The sequence below is a fragment of the Molothrus aeneus genome, chromosome 6 (genome assembly GCF_037042795.1).
Source record: "Molothrus aeneus isolate 106 chromosome 6, BPBGC_Maene_1.0, whole genome shotgun sequence".
NCBI classification, from domain to species: domain Eukaryota; kingdom Metazoa; phylum Chordata; class Aves; order Passeriformes; family Icteridae; genus Molothrus; species Molothrus aeneus.
Window position 1 is genome coordinate 36,338,704 of NC_089651.1, and position 22,041 is coordinate 36,360,744.

Sequence of the window (22,041 nt, forward strand, 5' to 3'; positions counted from 1 at the left end):
CTGTTTGTCCTGGTTCCCTGTGTGAGGTTAGGTCTGCCACTACTGGAAGTATGAGGATGGGTGGGAACAGGAAAGCTGATCCATGAATTAGAAAAAAAGAAAGGAGGGGGGAGGGAGGGGGGAAAGGGGAAGGAATGAGAATGAACAGCAAATGAGGGTGTGGAGGTATGACTGATCCTTTAAGCATGACTTAGAAATAGTTAGACAGCCAGAGAATTCCAAAGGAATCCAGGGTTACCAAAGGCCTGTACAGAAGAGGGAGCCCTTTTCAAAATAACCAAGGGGAAACTAAAAGGTATTGTTATAGAGTTCAGCTGTAATAAGTTCAACAACTCATTTTCTTCTCACATTTAGAATGTAATAGTTAATTATTGCAAATATGAACATTACAAAAGTAACAGTCTCTGTTTTGTAAGTAATGAATCTCTCCATTAGGGAAGTAATAACTTCCTATTAATACATTTGTTCCAAGCATATGATCTACTGGGTCCTAAAATAAGTTCTAAGCTTCCTAATATGAACCAAGTAGATATTTCCACTATTTTCGAAGCTTAAAAACAAAAGCTGAAGTAAATTTGGGGTCAGTTATTCAATTTTATGCTGTGAATTAGAGGGTCTCGTCTCCAAGATCAGCTTTACAGGGTTACCAAGTGACTGATACAATACTGGATTCCTTCCTGTCATAATGCCATAAACATTCTGCTGGAACTTAGGTCAGTGCTTAAAATAACCTTGCTAATTGCAAGTCTCCAAGTGTTGGCTGAAATTTCAGTGAGCTGCCACACAGCAGATCTGGAGGTTGAGAAATCACTACTGTAGTTCAGAACGTGCAGGGGAAGAGCAGACAGGCCTAAACTTGATCTGCACAATAACACAGGTAGAGGCAGCAGACAATTCTCTACATTTACTGTAAAACAAAAGCTGTTGACTCTGTGCTGAAGATGGATTGGGTTACAGATCATCTATGGCTTACTTGTCTGTCTTTCAAATAGACATATATTTTTTGAATTGCTGGTTGCATGTAACTCCTTTAGCTGAGGAAAGAAAATGGGACAGTCCTTTTTTTTTTTTACAAAGCTGATAAATGAGAACTCTCCTTCAGTATAAATGAGGTAAGACACTGTTAAGCTAAAATATTTTACAATATGTTAAAAAAAGTGTAAAGCAATAAATTTAAAGTTTGATTTTTTTTTTTTACAAATCAGTTGGTTTTCAAGTTCTTTACAAGTATTGCATGGCGTAAATGTGTTTGGCTTGAAACAGTACATTGTGTTTCCTGGGCACTGTGAATCTAACTTGCAAAATTGACAGATTTTTTTTCTCTGTAGTTGTAGCTTTCTGTATTCTTCAGTCTCTTTCACTCACTGTTCTACACACTGTAAAGCTTCTGCAATCACAATCTTAGGCTTGAACAATTAAAGCCTTTCACTTCTGAAGGTAAAAAATGTTTGTAAAGATCTTGGTCTCCTGTTTCCATGTGGAGATTTTAGCTTTTTAGTGGATGTTGAGGCGAAACCTAATGCTCAGTCTTCTCTAGTCTCTTAGACGTTACTCAGCGAACTTTTTATAGGTCACAGTATAATTAGAAATAGACACTTCAAAATTCTGATTGCATTACTTTGGCTGCAATTTTGACCTATATTGTAGAAAGAAGTGTTTAGTAAAGGTTAGGAAACCATCAGACTGAAAATAAAGTAATAGGAAACAAGGAACTTCACCGTTATATGCAAATTTTATTAATCCTATTAGAACCTTAATAAATTCTGTAGTTTTTCATAAGGAGCCCAAATGTCCTAAAAAATCTGTTGCTTGTCACAGTTGCACTACTTTAGCTGACCATTTAAAAAGAATTCTGAGCATTGTATGCTTTCCAAATGCCCTTTGTTTTAGTTTTGTTCTCAGCTCACAAAATTCTGTGTGTGCCATATCCTGAGGAATATGCTCAGACTGCTCAAAAGCATTTGTTCTCTCTGCAAAATTATTCATTCTTTTGAAATTGTGCCTACAGGAAAAGTTCAAGAATTTTTTGGTTAGCCAAGGCTGTTTTCTTTCAAGATTTGCATTGGCTTAAGATGATAAAGGTTTTTGACTTCTCTGAAGCAAAAGTTGGCACTAGATAGAGAATTGTTGACGTGTAGAGTCTACAAGGTGCCAGACAAATGGGAAATCAGCCCATAGATTATGGCAGCAGTTGCATCTGTTATTTGGATAGGAATTTTTCGTTGACTTTTAAAAGGTTTTTATTTTTGCTCTTCAGCTGCCCATGCATCAGTGGCCAATTGCTCTTGTTTAGACTTTGCTGGCTAAACAAGTTAGTACTTTTATTTACTCTGTAATTGCAGTTGCCGTATTCTTCTCCAAAGTGCTATTTGTGAAAGTTTCATTTAAAGCTCAGAAAGGAGTGGAAAATTCTGCTACAGCTTTATGTGCTTAAGACTAGGCTAAGTGTAGTAGGTGTCTATTATTGCTCCATTTCATATCCTTTTCTGATTGCTGCTTCATCTATTGAGATGTGTCAGTAAAGCAGGGGTCTGAATTCATTCTATTCCATATAAGTAAAACGAGAGAGGTGTTTTTGTTCTTCTGTGGGCATGTCTGTATTACCATTTTATTTTGGATTGGGAATGTGATTTTGAAGTGGATCTGCTGTTTATCCCTATTCAGCACTTTTGGGTTCATGCTGGAGCAGTCCCTCTGTGTGCAAACTGCTTGCTATTGCTCACAGTCCTTGCCATGTAGAGGTTTCTTTTTAAAATTTGCTTACTCAATTCCCTTGTCTCTGCTTATGTTTCATTTATTGTCACATCTGTGGTGATATTTTCTTTCTCCTTTCTTCTGACTTGATAACTTTTTGTGCAGACAGATTTTGCATTTAATGTTGATGTGATTGCCTTGAATGAGATACATGGTATGGTAATTGCCTCTTCCATATCTATTGTCTCTACTGAAAAGTGAAGGAACTTTCTCAGGAATGAATACTTCTGGTTTACTTTGTTTTTGCAGTATGCTTATGTCTCAGACAGAAAATCAGAAGCTGTAGAGTCAAGTTCAATTCTGATTATTACCTGAATTTCATTTAAGTCTGGAAAACGATTTTCATAAATTATAAACATCTTCAGCTGAGATTTATTAATTATTTTGATGATCCTGATTCCATCTGACATTGTAAAAGACATAATGAAATATAAACAGTAATGGTAAATTTTAGAAATTCTTCTCACTTTGAAATTCAAAGGATGGTAGGATTAATGTTTCAGTAAAGGGTCATTACAATGAGCAATTGTAATGTTCTCCAATCCTTCATGCTTCAGTCTTGGAGTGTGATACACATCTATTAAGAACTATGGCCTCCCTTGACCCCTTATTAAAGGAGCTAAACAGCTGGTTTGTGTTTTAGTACCTCTTCTTGATGGAAGTTAATTTATAGTAATGGCTGAGAGGAATCACAATGTTCTACATAACATATTAACATTTGATTAATGTAGGACATTTTTGATTAATGTTGGGCAGGATATTGAATTATAGTCAGTGGTAGAATTTTAAGAAAATGGATGTAGAGGGGATATATAAATATATTAGGTTTGACAGACTTGCTGTTATCAATACTATTTCAAGAATTTCTCAGCTGACCAAGCTTTCCATTGGCTCAGAGTTACTCAGTGTCTCACAAAATTCTTGATGAAGTGATGAAAATGTGTCTGTGAAAAGGCCTCAATATTTAGGAGCTGTAAGAGAAATAAAAAAGATTGTTTCAAAATACCAATGCTCCTTTCATTTTACTCAAACTTGTCAAGATTGGCTGATCTCACTGTGGCTTGTCGAGAAAAGGAAAATATTTTTTGTTTTTCTTTAGCCTTATGGATTTCATGTTTTGGTAGAAGATGACCTGCACAGAAATATATTATATTTTTGAAATGTGTTGAAAATACAAAATGTTCTTTTCAGGATTGTTGCACAGTAAAACTGTAAAGATTGCTGTACAGTGAAACCTGCCAGAATTAGACAGTCCCTCAGTGTCCATGGGTGTTTTCTATGACCTGTGCAGGAGGGGGGCAGCTGGGCAGGGTGAGCAGGCTCTGGCAGGGCTGTTGGCTGGAGCAGTACCGAGCAGGGGTTACTGTATTTCCAGGCTCACATCCAGCCCAGCACGGCCCCTTCAGCTCAGAGGAAACCTTGTGACCCAGCTAGGGCTCCGCAGAGCCACCCATTTGTTACAAGAAGAATATGGAAATATGAACACTTGCAATTTATGTGCTACTTACCTTTTCTATTCCCTGTCTATACTCCAGAATACCACAATTCAGGGATCCAGTGCCATTTATTGTGCATCTTATTATCAGAGGAAGATAAAAATTAGCCTTTGTCTAAATTTAGGATTCAGTTCAGGGCTAAATTGATGATGACTATTTTTGCAGGAAATATAAATTTTTACACATGGCTTAAAGGCACAAACACACATTGGAAGCTTGAAGCCACTAAGGTTCATTAACCTCTGCACAGACTAGTTTGACTATTGAATTTCAAAGGGTTGCTTTACAAGCCCAGGCATGGAAACAACCATTCTCTTTTTCATTGAGCCTGCACAGTGGCAAGAGTTACACTCATCACTGAAAGCTACAGTCTAGACAAAGATAACTTATAAATTATCTCTTTAGCTTGAAAATAAAATGGCATATAAAGAAGCCTGTTCAGGGATAAAACTGTTTACTGTCAACATAAGAAACAGTTGATCTCACAGGCCATGCTGTCTTACTTTCCTAAAGATGGAAATGACACTGACTGTGAAGTGCTTTATAAATCAAGGATCCTATTCCAGTTAGCAACCTGTAATAAATATGTTTTCCTATATATATACATATGTATACATAAAAAGGAATAAATATTTAGATAAACATTGCTCATTTCCTTCTCCTTTCAAAGCACTCCAGTCCTACTGTGCAGTGCACAAGTACTTTCTGAAGTAGCAACATCTTAACAGCCATTTACTGTGTTAGTGCTTTACACCAGAAAATTCTCTTGTAAAGCCAAAAATCAGCACCATCAGCATTATCCTAACAGGGCACAAGCTGTCTTCTCAGAACTGTCGCACGAGAATATGCCTTGTAGGAATTTGTTGTTGGAATGTGCTCTACAGTGTTCTAACGTGTTTCTAAATTACAAGTACAGTGTATTTGAATAGTTCTAACTAAAATACTATGTCTAATTTAAATATTTAGACCTAATTCTAGTATTAAAATCCTAATGTCTATCATGCTTGTATTTATAAGCAGCCAGAACAAGCAACTATTATTGTCCGAGAATTTTAGTTTCCTTAGGGACTATATTTTTGTGAAGAAGTGCTTTATGTTGTAGATATGGCAATTTTACTAGGTTATCTTAGGAGTATTTCTGACCCATTTTCTGCAAATATGATGCAAAACCTGAGTTTTTGATCATTTGCTACTTATACAGCACTCTTTCCTACATCTAAATCAAAAATTCAAGAATACTATGGACATATTTTTTTTTACAAGATGCTATACACAAAATTTTAACTATACATCTGTATGAACATTATAGCCATGAAGGATGACAGTGAGATTTGGAAATAACCGAGAGCATGAAATACTAGTTAATATTTGTTAGTTGCTTTTGTATGTAAAGTCTCATGTAAGCATATGGTTTGAATGGTTCAGATAGCTTTGAATGTCATGCCAGTCCCATAAGTACAGAATTCCAGTTTAATCTCCATTATATTCCTTCTAAAAAAGCCTGCAAAAACCCCTACCCTAGTTTTCCTTTTGTGAGTGTAAACTTGGGGTGGGGGGGATGGGGGGTGTAGTTTTGTCTTTATTGCATTTCAGGTCAAAAACAGGAACATTTTCTGTGACGTATGTTATACATATTGAAAACTAATGAGGAACAATTTTTAATATATAATTTAATCAGGAATCATAAAAATCATAATCATCAGGAACTGTAGTGACAAGACAAGGGAAATGGCTTCCAATTGGAAGAGAAGGGGTTTAGGTTAGATATTAGGAAGAGATATTCTTGGGGAGGTTTTGGGGCTCTGGCACAGGTTGCCCCATCCCAGACAGTGCTCGAGGCCAGGTTGGATGAGGCTCTGAGCAACCTGGGATAGTGGGAGGTGTCCCTGCCCATGTCAGCAGGGTTGGAATGAGATGATATTTATGGTCCCTTTCAACCCAAACCATTCTCTGATTCTATGATAAGACACTTGATTAGTCTGCCCAAAGAGTTCTTTCCATAATTAAATAAATAAACTTCATGCACAATTACAGAATTGAAATTAGAATAAAAGTCTTGTACATTTTAGATGTCTTTAAGACATATAAATATTTTTTCCTAAAATTAATTTCTTTATTTCTTCATTCACATAAGATGTTAAGTATATAAAATAGCTTTCGTCCAGTCTTTTGAATAGTTTTTTCCTCAATATAGCAAATTTAGGGGTTTGTTTGGTTTGGGTTTTTTTTTTTGGTAGTGTGTTTTTGTGTCTCTGTTTATTTTAATGTGTCATGTGGGTATTTATTTATTTATTTGATTTTTTTCTAGCACAGCTTTATACATTCTAATCCTGACTCTTACAATACAGTAAGTGATATCCAGAATGGAAGAATCCTCCTGGTATGCTGGGTAGGTGGTAGCTGTTTGAGTATAGGAAGTGCCTCCAGATGCTCTAAGTACTTTGGAATTGTTACTAACTCATTGGGAGATCTACAACAGCTTTCCAACTGACTTCAATATTTGTCATTCAGGAGAGAGGGCAGGAAGGTCACAAACATCAAGCAGCATGCAAAATAGACTCTAAGGCTTCTTTTCCATGTTTCTAAACCAAGCAAAAAAAAAATTCCCAGTAATTCCCATAAGACTGCATTAATTAAATACTATATTTTAGTATTTTCCAATCAAAATGATTCTATGATTCAATGAACAACATAAAAGTGAACCACAGTGCCAATAAAGTGAAGTCTGGTAATAAAGACCAAGAGAGATTCTGTCCCTTTTGCTGTCCTAAATAATGACTGATGGAAAATAACTTCAAAGACATGTCACAGAAGCTCTTGGAGGCTTAGCTGCAGTGATATAAACAGCCACTTATCTTGAAAACTTCCTATCATGCTATCAATTTTCATTATAGGAGACCTGGCACAGATGGTAGTTCTTCACTTCTGACTCTTCATGTCTCATTTGAGATGAGAGTAGAGTCTCACCATCCTTTATTAAATTCTGTTGTAGTCACTAAGCGTCAGTCAAAGAGAGTGAATGGGGTTAGTGTTCTTTCGCTTAAGCAAGTCAAAATATTTTGATTAAAATTTTTCTGTTGTGTTCTGCATCTCTCTGCAGAAGGCCTGAGTTTTTCTCATGTGTGAACTTGAAGTTCCTTTCATTCAGTAGTTCAGTGCTGTGCAAAATACTTTGTGCTATTTATGTAAGGATACATTTTGTTTGTAATTTAAAACTTCATTATTTCAAGAACAAGACTTTTTCCCAAGATTTTTTTCTCTTTTACCTAAAGTCTTCTCTTGAGAGCAGCTGTTCTCAAAGACCCTAATTAAATCTATTGAATTTAATAATAACCTGAGTCTTTCTAAAGAAATCTATAAACTGAAAAAATAAGATAGGTGCACCTATTTGGATTGTCTGACCAGAAAATAGAGCTCAGACAATAAAGATCCTATGGCCCTGCAGAAAGCTTAAACAATTATTGAAATTTTCTTAGTCTATGCCAAGAGTAATTCCAAATCTTCAAACTGAAAATTATGAGAGAACAAGAGTGGAACACATTCAAAGCTGAACTGTCAGGGTGAATAGTTTGCTAGCATAGATGTTTGAAGCTCACTGTTTTCAAAAGGATAACCAATTTTGCTGGGAAATTATTGAACGATTCACGCAATAGCATTGAATTCTGCTAGCTACTTCATATTTTAGATAGAATTATAGAAGTTATGATCAAATAATAGGAGTGGTCTTCTTTCTGATTCTTCATATAGCTGACATGATTTTTTTATAGCATTAAGTTTTTGTCTGGAATGGTAGTTGGGGTTTCCTCACAGCCAGTGAAGTGCTCTCTACACTTTGAGGTCAAAATCTGCCTTGTCCTGGCCAGGCTACCAGGGACTGGTTGGCTTAGCTACTGCAGAATTTAAATGTTCACTCTGAGGAAAATGTACTTCCATTTGAATCCTCAATTTTTATTTCCATGTGTTAATAATTTAAAATAGTTAGAAATGCTTTTAAATTGCACTTAGTATATATGGTATACAGAAAGCAAGAAAGTGCTGAGTAAAGAGCGTATAAGAGTCAAAGGTAGCTATCAAGGGAGTTGGAAAATATATTCTACATTCTTCTATTATGGTAGAAAAAGAGTTATGTGAAGAGGATTACAAGGTATTTGAAGGATGTTTTAATAAATCTCTCTTCCATTTAATAAATATGAATAGATATTCCATTTAGCGATATGAATATATAACACATGATGAGTATGCTTAGTATAAAGCTAACTCATATTTTTTTTCTTATTTCTTTATGATCTTAAATAATCAGTGTAATATATATATAATTGCCATAATCCAATAAACAGCCATTTGAAGAAGGCATTTTTTTTTCCAACTTGTCTCTACTACTGCTTGGTTTACTAGGTGTTCATAAGAGTTTGGTGTTTTTGCTTCTTTGTGAGAAGCAGCTGGAAACAAAACCTACTATTCTATTGCATAGTTCAGCACTATTTATCTTCTTGTGTGAAGAACTGTTCTAGAGTACCTCTGCAATGATGCCTTCCAGAATGTAGTACAAAACAAGACTTCAATTGTCACAAATATGACATTTAATATCAAGTCTTAATTATTTTAAAAAATTCAAAGTTAGGCCTTGATAAAAATCAGTTTGCTTTATCATGACTAAGATAAATGAAAATTTGTACAGTTATGCCTAGAAGGAATGCTGTACAGTGATAACTTTAATAGGAAAATTCTCCAAACACTGTGGGCACATTGCACAGTAGAACCAGTGGAAATTCAGGAATGTGAAAACCATATTTAGTTGCAGAGGTTGCATCACTTCCCACAACAACTTTTTTTGCTACATTCACCTTGGATTTGCAGTTTTTTTTCACAAATGTAATTCACGTGTCAATGTTACTGTGGTCAGGAATATCTCAGAAGTGGCTAGCCCAGACCTGTGTGCACAATTCTCTTTCCATACAGTTCTGATGTGTCTCATTTTATTGCCCTAACTTTTCCTGTGACTCTTCAGTTCTACCACAGGCCTTAAGAGTGATTTAGTGCCTCAGCTATTTGAAGATTCCTGGGTGATCCAAATTCTTCCTTGTAATTAAGAATCTGGCCTGTGGTGAATGCTGTGTTCAGAAAGTCTTTTTCTATTAAATTACTGATTAAATTTAGTAGGGGAAATAAACATTTGATGGCAGCCTCTCTTCCCTGCAGCCATTCTCTCCTGTAGAAAAAGTACTGCCTGGCCTAGGTTTGTAAGACACTGCCAGCTGGTCCTGACAAGTGATCTGGAATAACTTCCAGCAGCAACTGCCCTGTTTCTGGACAAAAGGATTCTTTTGCATGTTCCCAGTATGTTTGATCCTTTGCCCCCCGCAATGGTCCATATGGCAAAACAAATGCAAATTGCTGGAATCCCAGGACAGGAGTTTCACCATTAACATTTCAGGCATTTTTCCTCGGCCTGAAGTGCTTGGCCTGTGATACTGTATCTTCTCCATTCTTCTTGCTCATTTTCCTTGCAGAAAAATAGTCAACCAATATACTTATGCAACAAATGAACTAGTAAAACACATAATCAACTAATAAATTATCACAGAGAAACTCTGTGTTTGTTACAATTGCATAGAAACCATTGCTATTTTAGCAGTTCTGTCAAAGAACTGATGATTTGACATCTTTTCCACATTATTTCTAAGTACAGGGATATAAGAATGTAACTCGCCAATTCCTGAGATAAAAAATCACAGTTGAAACATGCCTATTTAGAGTTCACCAAAGCAAATATTTATTTTCAAAACGTTTTTGAGAATTTTTCAACAGCAATATTCGCATATTGGAAAGTGGATCATCTTAGATCCACTTACTGGAATTTTGCAATGATTAAAGTGTTCCTCACTTAAAATAAGGAGAGTGAATTTATCAAAATAAAAGCCAAGCTGGAAAAGAGAATAATGTGCAGAAATGATGGTGGGCCAGGAAAAGAAACTGTCAGTAGTATGTGTGGTATCTTGAGGGAAGAGGAGAGAGGCTTTGGGGACCAAGGTATTTCCAAGCTGTCAGTGTCAGCAAGGGTCGGTGATCTCAGAGCCCTCCTGGTAGCTGCTTTCCTTTGCATTCTTCACCCAGTATTTTGCATTCATTTCCCTGAGTCACTGAATGCCACAGCCATCCAAGGTGCACTGTAGTACTGTGGCTTTTTGACAGACTGTAACCTGTAACTCGAAGTCAGTCCAGGCCTTTCCTTGGCAGTTCATTTTGCTTAGTCAAAGTCTGGATTTTTCATGTATGGTTATTTTGTTTGACTTAATTGTTTAGTTAAAAATAGCTGAAAAAGATTGTGTGGCATTTGCTTTTAAGGTTTTACCAGTAATAGAAGAGAACAGTTTTATCTTTATTGTAACACAATGTACAGCAGGTAGGGATGAGAAAAATGAGAAAATTTCTTTGTGAAGTCAGAGTGCATTTTAAAGGAAAAATACCATTCTAAAAGATGTTCAGAAATAAAAATCTCTTTTCCTTTCTTATATATGTATAACCATAAAAGGGCAGTGCAGAGAGTTAATTTATAATTTTCAAGTCAAATTAAAGTAGCAAATCTAAAAATCCTGTGGCATATATTAATTTTTTTTTTCTGAAGAGAAGAATTTGTACATTTTGATTGGAATATTTGTCTTCTGAAGAATTAAAAAGCACTTAAAAGAAAGACCAAATAGATAGACGTTTTCTTAAATCATAGATTATATTTACATGTACAGCAGTTTTGAGATGCAGTAGCAATCTGTTTTTCCTGCTGAGGTTTTCCTGCAAGATGAAAGAAAAAAATCTCCAGTATAGCTTCTCTGTCACTGATACTAACTCTAAAGCAACATATTCCAACCTTTCATCTTTCACTAGTTTCATGTACATCTTATTACAAATTCTTAGGGACCAGAGAGAAAATACTTCTAAAGTCAACATCAAGGTGGTTTTCATTGACTCTTGACTCTTGTTTATACTATTTTTCTTCATTGACTGCAGTATTTGTGATTCAGGCTATTTTAGTTGACATGGAGGGCTATGAGCAGGCAGAAGGATTCAGCAGCTGCAAATTACAGGATCAGCTGTCTGGAAGACTGAGTGAAGTGGGCAGTTGGCAGCCAAATGGGGTACACCCCCTGTAGCCTGAGAAATTCCACAGTCAGTGCTACAGGAAAGCCCATGAGAGGATGATAAAATCTTTACCTTAATATCCCTATGAAGCAGTGTAAAAATGAAAGAGCCTAGCTGACATGGGAGATTAATGATTATAAAAATTGTTTAGGCAATGGTGCTTTCTAAAAATAGAATTATATTATCTAAAAATTAAATTATATTATATTATTATGATATGAAACAATATACTATTAAAATGGGGGAGATTTTGTCCATATATGTATAGGCTTTATATTATTACTGTTGACATGGAACTATGCTTATTTGCAAAGAGATGCCAATAGATTATTACTTAAAAGTGCATGATTTCTTTTATCTATCTGCCACTTCTGGTAAGAGCAATTGGCACTCATGGCAGCCTTTAGGCACTATCTCGTGACACTGCTGTTCTTTATTTATAAATACAAAGTGTAGAAAGGCACAAAACAGTGTTCTGCTGGTTTTGCACTATCTAATGCTGTCACCTACAAGGAGTTAGGAAGAATGAGGAGAATGAAACCATGTTGCACCAGTTCCTGATACTGAGCCTCAATAAAATCATGAACTTACATAACTTTTACATGACTTTTTTTTGTACACTATTTGAACTGTGTGAATCATTACAGAAAATTATTAAAATCAAAGCTGTGCTATTTGTAATATTTAATTTTACTGAATTATATGTAAATCTAGACATCAGGTACAGTAAAAGTAAAAAGTGTAACTAGAAAATGTCAACTGGATTTGACATGGTATTGTTTCCTCTCAATATGCTGGAAAAAACCAATTTGTGCCAGTCAAGTGTAGAGAAAAGATGCAAGTAAATGGGATGCAGATTTATTAAAGCTGTTCTGCTGAACACTAATCAGAATTAACTTACATGGCAAAAGTTAGCATTTCTTTGTAATTATTTTCTCCTGAAGGCTAGCATTAACTTTTACACAGTTATTCTGTCATTGGCACAGCCTTCACCTTCTCACCATCATATGACAGTTAAAATTGAGGAAAGGGGGTATCAGTAGGGCCCAAAATTCATTTTTTACAAGCTTTATGTAAGCCACCCTACTGTCTATAACCTAAATCCTTTAAGAGCTGGTGCTTTGTCCTTTACTGACATGGTAGTCTTCTATGATAAGATCAGAGAATGTGATTTTGGATGTGACCAAGTTCAGACTTAGGTTCTCTCCATGTTACTGAAGCTGTAAGGAGCTGTTAATTATCTTGTTAGTACATAAAGCACTCGGCTGTTGCCGTGTGCCACAATAATCTATAAGTAAGTAGACTTTGCGTTTTGAGGAAAAACGAGCAACTTCTAGCAAGCCATGCAAAAATTAACAGTGTATGTTGAATATCTGCTTCTTTCAAACCCCAAGTGGTGCTGGGATTTGCATTTCAGTACAGAGTTGGTTTGTTGTGGAAAGTTTGTCTACTCAGAAATTTGAGATGCTTTTGTAGCTAGCATAATGGGACATCAAAAGAAAACTTGTCTGAAGTGCGGGTCTGAATTCTTGATTTAGAGTATTACCTAGATGCATTAGCCAGTATTTTTAGTACATTATCAAACATTTGTCAGAAGACACTTGTTCATTGTTAGTTCTTCTTACGACTTTCTGCTTTCAACCACTTTGAAAATTCATATGGTAGTTGAATTCAGCATGTAACTGTATGTGTGAAGCTTGAAAATATGAAAAACTTGTTTTGGAGTCTGGCACATCCTTAAGCTCACTCACATAAATAGTATAAATGGAGGTCTATTAAGTACTTTTCTGTAGACTGTGTCTCATTTACAAAATTACAGTTACTGGACACAATCTATTTTTTAATCACTGAAATGAAAATTAAACTTCTTTATGGCCAAGAGGAAAAAACCCATTAACAATCTTGAAGAAGTAAATGCAAATGGAGTTAAACTAATTAATTAGAAATATTCTTTAAAACATTTGAAACAACATACAATTACAGCTGTGTTTTTCAATTGAGTATCAGTTGTAGTTGGCTAAATGGAAAATATGATCTTTTTCCAAAGCTCAGAGAGTTTTAGCTCTGTCTGCATGTTTGTAGCATTAGATGAGCACACTAATCTGGTAACTAGAGTGTCCATTTGCTCACCTGGAAGTGTGTGGATATTGGAAGCCCTGAGCACTTGCAGCACTGCATGTTGGCAGGTGAGGCTGCGTGCGTTGTACCTGCAAACAGAGATGATGCTGGTTACAGCAAGGGACTGAAGGGACAGAGGAAGAGATACTGCCTTTTTCTCAATGCATCTACAGTGATCTGCTTATTGAAACCCCAAAGTTTTGGGCTCATCTGGCATTTCTGAGAACTACTCCTGCAGAGGACTTGATGTAACTGTCAGTGTTTTATTAAAATGAGTCCCTACCAATGGCACCTGATAACAGCTAATATTGTACTATCTGTTGTACAAAATTATTTAATATTATCCAGAGATTTGATTTTGGCTTAATTTGTTACATACATGCAATTATATATTAAATACTTTGTCTTTACTTTCATACTGAAGATGCCAAATTTGAACTTAAAGAAAGTACTGTACTTTATTATTAATTTAGAAATAATCAAGTTTACTGATTTGCTGTTATGCTACTGCTGTCCAAAACCCCTAATCATCAGAGACATAAGATTTCATTGTAATTGTCTGATAGAATTGTTTCAATAACAAATTTGAAATGCAAAATTATGATTATTTTCACTTTTGTTTCTATATCTATAAAGAAGATTTCAGAAGGTTTGAATTAAATTAATTTTTTTTTTAGTAAGTAGGTCTTGGATTTAAATATGTTATTAACTCACCTTAAGTCACTAACAGAGACATTGGAAAAAATCTTCTAGGGTCCAGTGCCAATTTTTTTTCAGTATTTTAGTCACATTTCCTAGCTTGTATATAACATGCTTTTTACACATAGTTTTCCAACAGAAGTGTTACAGAGTGTTGTTTGCCCAATAGCATATGCCTAAATGTTCTTTAGCATTTTGATTTGTCCTTTCACAAAGATAATGAAGAGTAGATTGAAATTATTTTACTCTGTATGCAGCACAACCTTAATAATCTGTAACATTTATTTTAAATTTGGAGGACACCATCCCATTAAAAGTTTAGCTTTATAACCTGGTAACCCATATTTTCTTTCTCCTTCCTCAACATAGCTGTTTCCAGTTTCTCTGTTTTCCCTCTTTCTCCTTCTCCACCCATCTTCTGTTCAGTTTTGTGCCCAGAGCAGGACTATGCAAAAATCAGTGCTCTGTCACCACCACAGACAGCAATGGGTAGCAGAAATAGCTTATTCCCATTGAGTCTATCCCAGACATTTGTCCTTCTTGGTGATAGAGGTTAGATTTAAATTCTGTCCAAAATATTTTTTTTTGATGATGGCACAGACCAGATTCCTGGCATTTTAATGGTGGGTATGTGTGTGTGTGTAGCAGAGAGGGAGATAGCTCTTGGCAATCTCAACCACTTTCATTGCTATTGCTGTCTTCTAGGATGTCACTTTACGGTGTTAGTTTTCTGCTTGTGATTCATGTGATCTTGTTGTGCCATCCTTCTTTATTATGTGCTGTCTCTGCACTTACTGAGCAGTACTGCCAAACAGGACAGCTGCTGGTTCAGTTGCTGTAGCATTGCCATGAATAAAAAAAAAAAAAAGTCTGGATGTATTAATTACAGTATATTTCCTCTATGAAAAAAATCTATTCTGCATTCAATTAAAAGTACATGAAAAGTAGATCTGATCCATGAAGGGACCATGCTTGTAGCTGAATATCTACTTTATTTTTCCATTACAGGATATTTGTGAAGATATATCTGATCATGTTGAACAAATTCATGCTCTACTAGAGACTGAGTTTTCCCTGAAGCTTCTGTCTTACTCTGTCAATGTGATAGTCGATATCCATACCGTGCAACTGCTCTGGCACCAGCTACGTGTTTCTGTCCTGGTTCTGAGAGAACGGATTCTCCAGGGGCTACAGGACGCCAATGGAAACTACACCAGGCAGACTGATATTCTGCAAGCATTTTCTGAAGAGACTAAGGAGGTACAGTCCAATCCAATTTGAAGGGTTTTATCTGTATTCCAAGTGCCTCATTCCTCTTGCACATTTAAAATTGCTAGGATGACAGTTTTAAGGATGACTTCCTTCTAGATATTTTGCTAAATTGGTTTTAATTTTTAAAAAAAAAATTAGCTGATACCTGTTCTTTGGAACCAAATTAGTGCAAATTAAGATCAACTGTCAGAAATGTAATACTAGTGGCAATGTTTTCTAGCAATGTTTTCTCTTTATTGAAATATTTTTCAGAAAGGATCTGAAAGACTTACAGAGGTCCATCTGTTCCAAAGTGGTTCATCTGGTCACTTGGGTATTTAGGGTTTACAGCCAGTTCAAAAATTAATTTCAGTGTGCTGTGATTTCTTCAGTGAAAGTTTAGACATTTCCTTTCTGCATACATAAATGTGAAGCTTACAAAATGTTTCCAAAACTTTCCAGCCTAAGTCAACATTCCCCTATAGCAAGATGGTGGTCTTTATTTGAGTGGCAATTCTGCATTATGCCTTTAAGCAGTCATGCATTTTTTCTGAGAAACAGTGATGTAAGAATTGTACACTGTTTACTCTGACTGTATGCCAAATCTACATACCTGTAAATGGTTTGTAAAGCTGAATTCATTTAACTAAAATGCCTTTTCCTCTGAATTTATCATTACTAAATTTACTTAATTACAAGGATACTACTGGCCTACTTTTTTAAACTTAAAGATGGACATTTCTGATAGTTAGGGTAATTAATGGCTAACAGATAGCATGTTGAAGATTTTTCATTTGATAGTCCTAAGATTAAGATAAAATGCTTTTGTAATGGTTAGATGCATTTACAGAAAGAGACCTCTAGATCAGTGCCATGAATTCTGTGACCTGTGTTACAGAGGAAGCCAGAAGTCCCCTAGACATGTTCTGAATTTCATATCACTCAAGTTCAAAGAGAATTTGAATAATTCTCTGCTCCATGTTGGGTTTTATATTTTTCTTTGGCACAAAGAAGGGGGTGGTCCAGAAATCAATGCTCAGAGATGCCCAGGACCACCTTCCACACCCCCTCCTCCTGGTGTGTACATACCTGGCTCTTTCAGATTCAGTTTCTGCTTTGCCCTTGCTGATAAAATGCTGGCAGGGCTGAAGGAAATCTACTCTTGTCTTTATACCCAGGTTTGTGAGTCAGTGGGGAGTCATTATTTTATGACAAGGACATGGTAATTTCAAGACATAAAGAAGCTGCATATTCAGATACTAAGAAACAGGAAATGTTCCATCTGGATCTGATTACAGCTGCTGTAAAACCCATCCCTGCTATAGAGAGAAGGACTGACTGAGCAAGAAAAGATTATTTTTCAGTAGGGAAAACACATGTTACCAGATAGGCTTACATGGTACTCTGACATGCAATATACTGACATTATTTTTTTTTTATCCACCCCAATTAAAACATAAATAATATTTGATAAATTTAATGTCTAGCAATAGCAAGAATAAAAAATTGATATCAAATCCTGCCCTATTGCTCAAATAGGTCCACTGAAATTGCTCTGCAGTTTCTAACCTTCAGGAACTCAAGCTTTTTATGAGGTATAATGATACTGGCTTTAGTTGATGAACATAAAAAATAAATAAAATAGAATGTAGGGACAATTGTATCTACTCTTACCCATAATTTTTTTTAGTGTTTGGATCTTTAAAGGAACCATTACTACATGAAAAGGAAAAAAAAAATAACTACAGCATTCCTATTGGTGGCTATACAAATAATTAAATTTAATATTTTTCTGAGATAAAAACAATAAAAGCGTGATAATACTGGCATTAAATAAAACTCATCTGAAGCACACATTTCAGAGGCTGCTTGGAAAATGACTGAGTAGGATGTGTTAATGCATATGATTGTAAATTTTATTAATGTAAATAACCACATTTTAAGAGACAAAGGAATGGAGCTCATTATTCAGAAAAATAAAGGCCTTTGGGGCCTTGGAAAGGTTTTGATTTATGTATGGTTTTACAGTTTCTAATAATTTCCTGAGATTAGAAGGACAATGCAGCTTGTTTAGTCACTATTTTCCTTAACAAATGCAGCTCCAATATATAAATTTATAGATTTATAGAAAATTCCCCTTTTAATTCTGTGCTGTTGACAATGCACAATTCTGTGCTGTTGACAAATTCGTGGCACGGAATCTACATCTGGATAGAATTTGCTAAAGAAGAGATACATCCAGTATCCAAGACTATGGCTGATAACCTTCTAGTAAATTTTTTCTATAAATATTTTTAGCTGGAGGATTTTATTCTATTTTTACTGTAAGTAAAGGTGGGGGGTGTGTGGATGGAGTACAGGGCTCAGATATTCTATGTTTTTATGGGCATTGGCAAACAGTAGCCTTCTTTATCAATAGGATTCCTGTTCAGACCAAATCCATGTAGTTTATTGTGATATGGAGATATTACATGGTTACTGCACCTTCTTCAAGCATGATGCTATGGGTCTTTAAACTATGGATTTGGGCAGTGTAGTGAGACAAGTTATTCCAGAGAATAATTCAGACATAAACCTATATTTAGAGTTTGATTCAAAAAACTATTATGAGAACAAACCTGGTAAGAAAGAGCAGTATACTGATTTAGGCATGTAAAATTAGAATCCTAGAACATGAATTTCTCCCCTTCATGATGTTTTTTAAAGTAGTCTCTATAAGCAAAAGTCTTGTATTTTAGAAGATATACTGAAAATATGCTTTACACTGCATACTAAATAAAATTTTCCTGTGAATGTTTTTTATCATGCAGTTTTGGATCTTAATCTCATCAGATTTTTTTACTGTCTTTCAAAAAAGACCAAAATATTTATAAGCATTAATTTGACTTTGATCTTAAAATCTCTTTTGCCACCGGAGATGGTCTCCTCTGGCTATGTCCATGTTTCTGAGATTTAAGGACTTCCATTGAGAAAATATTGACAAGAGAGCATGTCAGGCTGGAGGCTTAACATTATAGTTTCTTTTCCTTGTGCCATTCTTCATTTGTGCTCTAAATATTTGGCAAATAAATTTTCAGGTGATAATGCTACAAAAAAAGTCAAATGTAATTAGCAGTCTCTATCTTATAATTATGGGAACAAATGTCCATCATTGCTGCATGATTCTTGGAAAAAACATTGTGCCAATCAACTGAAAGACAGTAGAACAACATGGATTTTTGAGAAAACAGGATTAACAAGGACACTGGTACACTCAGCTGCCCCCAAGGTACCCTCCCTCCTGTTTGATGTAGTTAACACAGGAAACACTTCAAGTCTGCTGTATAGAATTTCTGAATCCCCACCTACTCAGTAAGTAAAACTGAAAGCAGAATTAAATGAGGAAAATTCCAACACAAAAGTGAGTTCTTGTTTTAGGTAACTTGCTGTACCAGACTGAAATGAAGCCATTTTAAATTCTCAAATACTTCAGAATTGTTAGCTTATTACAGGGCAAAAAGAGACAGATCAGTGATGAACCCTTCTCTAAATGTTAGGCAGTGAAACACAGGAATTGTTTTTTGTTTCATTATTTTGTGTTCTGTGTATGAAAATTAATATTAAAAAAAAAACCCAAAACCATTTCTTTGTGTATTTCAGGATCGTCTTGACTCTTTAACTGAAGTTGATGATTCTGGACAGTTAACCATCAAATGTTCTCAAAATTACTTGTCCCTGGATTGTGGTATTACTGCATTTGAACTATCTGACTACAGTCCTAGTGAGGATTTGCTTGGGGCTCTGGATGACATGACCTCCAGTCAAGGGAAAGCAAAATCATTTGAATCGTGGAACTACAGCGAGATGGATAAGGAATTTCCGGGACTTATCAGAAGTGTGGGTTTACTTGCAGTAGCAACAGATTCCATTGCTTCCCAGTGTAATGAAGCTTTGAAGGAGAAAGAAAATAATGTACCTCTTTCAGCAGAAGATGGAGAAGAAACCAAAGACAAGAAAGCATCACATGATCTTTCACTAGCATCTCCTTCTGGAAATTCCTCTCTTTCTAAAGGACCTTTCTCTGAAAATGGTGGTTTACCTACTGACAGCAAAGCAGTTTCCATATCAAAGAATCCAGAGTGCAATCCTCCACAGCACACTGGTGAAAATACCAAACACCCTCACTGTGAAAATTCAACACCTAAGAGGTCCATAAGAGACTGCTTTAACTATAATGAAGACTCTCCTACACAGCCTACATTGCCAAAAAGAGGTCTGTTTCTGAAAGATGATGTGTTTAAAGAGTATATAGAAGCCAACGATTTAAAAAGGCAAATCTCTCAAATAGTTAAAAATGAAATGAGTAGAAGTACACCCTCATTGTTAGATCCACCAGACAGGTCCAAGCTTTGCCTAGCTTTACAGCCACCATATACTAACAGTCCATCTGCAGTTAGTCAGTCATACGATTGCTTAAATACAATAAGTGATAAGAATCTTGACTACACAATAAATAATCACTTCAAAGACAGTCCCATAATTCTAGGAAAGTGTACTTTCTACAACAGTAAAGAAAAATCAAAGCACAAGAAGTCTCATGATTCTCCAGAGAAAGTGAAAACTGACAGAACACCTGGAAGTATGTGTAAAACAGCTCCATCAACCCAGGTCAAAATCAGAGGGTGTTCTCTGCAGAATGGAATTACTTCTCATAGCTCTAAGTCTCTGGAGGAGACAGAAACAGATTCTTCTGCATCCTCAGATTCTTGTAACCAGAGAGATCCAAATGGGCAATCACAAGGTAAAACTGAGCCCTTCAGCTCACCAACGCGTAGCCAAAATAGTGCTTCTTCAGCTGGTTCTGAGCTTTCCAGCTCATCCCCTCTTCTGCTGAGAAGGAAGAAAAATAAAAGTTTATCTTCAACACCACACTATACTCAAAAAACCACTAAAGACAATGAGGTATGGTATGGATCTGATGAATATTTAGCACTTCCTTCACATCTCAAACAGACTGAAGTATTAGCTTTAAAACTTGAAAATTTGACAAAGTTGCTGCCCCAAAAGCCCAGAAGAGAAACCATTCAAAACATTGATGACTGGGAGCTGTCAGAAATGAACTCAGATTCAGAAATGTATCCAACATACCAGACAAAAAAGCACAAAAAAAGGGGTAGAATTTCACCAAGTTCTTCAAGTGATATAGTATCCTCCTTAGGTGACAGTATTGAATCTGGGCCTCTCAGTGATATTCTCTCTGATGAAGATCTTTGTATGCCTGTATCTTGCATTAAAAAATACATTGAAGAAAAGTCAGAAAGGACTGCTGCCACTCAGCCCACAGGGAATGAGACTTCTCCTTCAAATAAATCAGCTTTAATTCATCAACTGATGCAAGATATACAACATCAAGAGAATTATGAAACCATATGGGAAAAAATTGAGGTAAGGCAATAATCTTATATTCTTTTACTATGCTCTTGAGAAGACTGTGTGTGGAGATGGAGCTGCTGGCAGGGATAAGGCTGCTTTTTTTGTTTTCTTCTAATGCTGAAAATCATCTTCCCTAGTGACTGCTGGGAGTAGAGAACAGCAATTACTGTAATTATAATGGGTTGAACTTAACTTTAACTAACTAAATAGGATTTGCCTATATTATTTTACTTACATCAGTGCCTTTAAACTTGGTAAAACATTATTTTACCAACAGAACTTCTCTTTGCCAGTATTGGGTACATGGGTATTTTTTTGTAGGAAAGGTAAAATAAAATTAGAGAATCAGGGATCTTTGCTGTATTTGAATGAAATTATACTTGATATCATCTGCCTATTTTCTTCATTAAAATGATTTGCTTTAGTCCAAGAATAGGAATCTTGATTCCTGTCAAATTAGGTATAACAGCAACATTTCTTTTTAATTAGGTTCTTTTCCCTTGCAGTGATTATTTTCCCTCCTGTGTTGGTGGAACTAGGCATCACTTTATTTTTATTAACTTATATAATCCTTCTTAAATAATAGCAGTGTATTAGTGCAATGTGCTAGAGCAATAATTGTATACTATTCCATTAAACTTCAGATGAGATGGGACTTCACTGAGAAGTCTTTTTGAGAATAAAGATAAACTTTGGAAAGTGAGGTGAATTTGAATGAATAATCAAATAAGGATCTGGCCATCTCACTAATATAATTCTTAGATTACATTCACAGTAAATGTTTCTTTCAGTTTTCTGATTCATTTGTCTTCCTGGCCATTGCAGAGAACTCTTCACCTCAGAACATTTCATGTCCATCCTCAATGGCATTTAAGTTTTCAGAAAAGAAAGCTCCATCTCTATTTGATTTCAAAATGCTTTAAAATTCATAACACATGTGTTAAAGAGTTATGTTGGTCTAAATGCCAAATTTGATATCTGCAATATAGGACTAGTTTTATACGGCCAGAAATTCCTTCTTACCAAGCACAGTTTCTGTAACTTTTGAAGGCATTTGAAGGGAAGTATTATGACTAGTAGGGAAATAGTTGAGCTAGAGATATTTGAATATAAAGTAGGGGTAGAAAATACAGAAAGAGAAATTTCTTAAACAAATAAGGGTGCAACAGCTGTC

The 22,041-nt window shown here is 35.5% G+C and overlaps 1 protein-coding gene across 1 annotated transcript in view; it reads left to right on the top strand.

Moving 5' to 3' along the window:
- The window catches only part of AKAP6 (A-kinase anchoring protein 6), a 257,416-nt gene that overhangs the window by 62,977 nt on the left and 172,398 nt on the right, over positions 1–22,041 (top strand). Inside the window, exons 3-4 of the mRNA XM_066552840.1 lie at positions 15,213–15,464; positions 19,095–20,879. Of these exons, the coding sequence (XP_066408937.1) occupies positions 15,213–15,464; positions 19,095–20,879 (2,037 nt within the window). The remainder of the gene's footprint in view (positions 1–15,212; positions 15,465–19,094; positions 20,880–22,041) is intronic.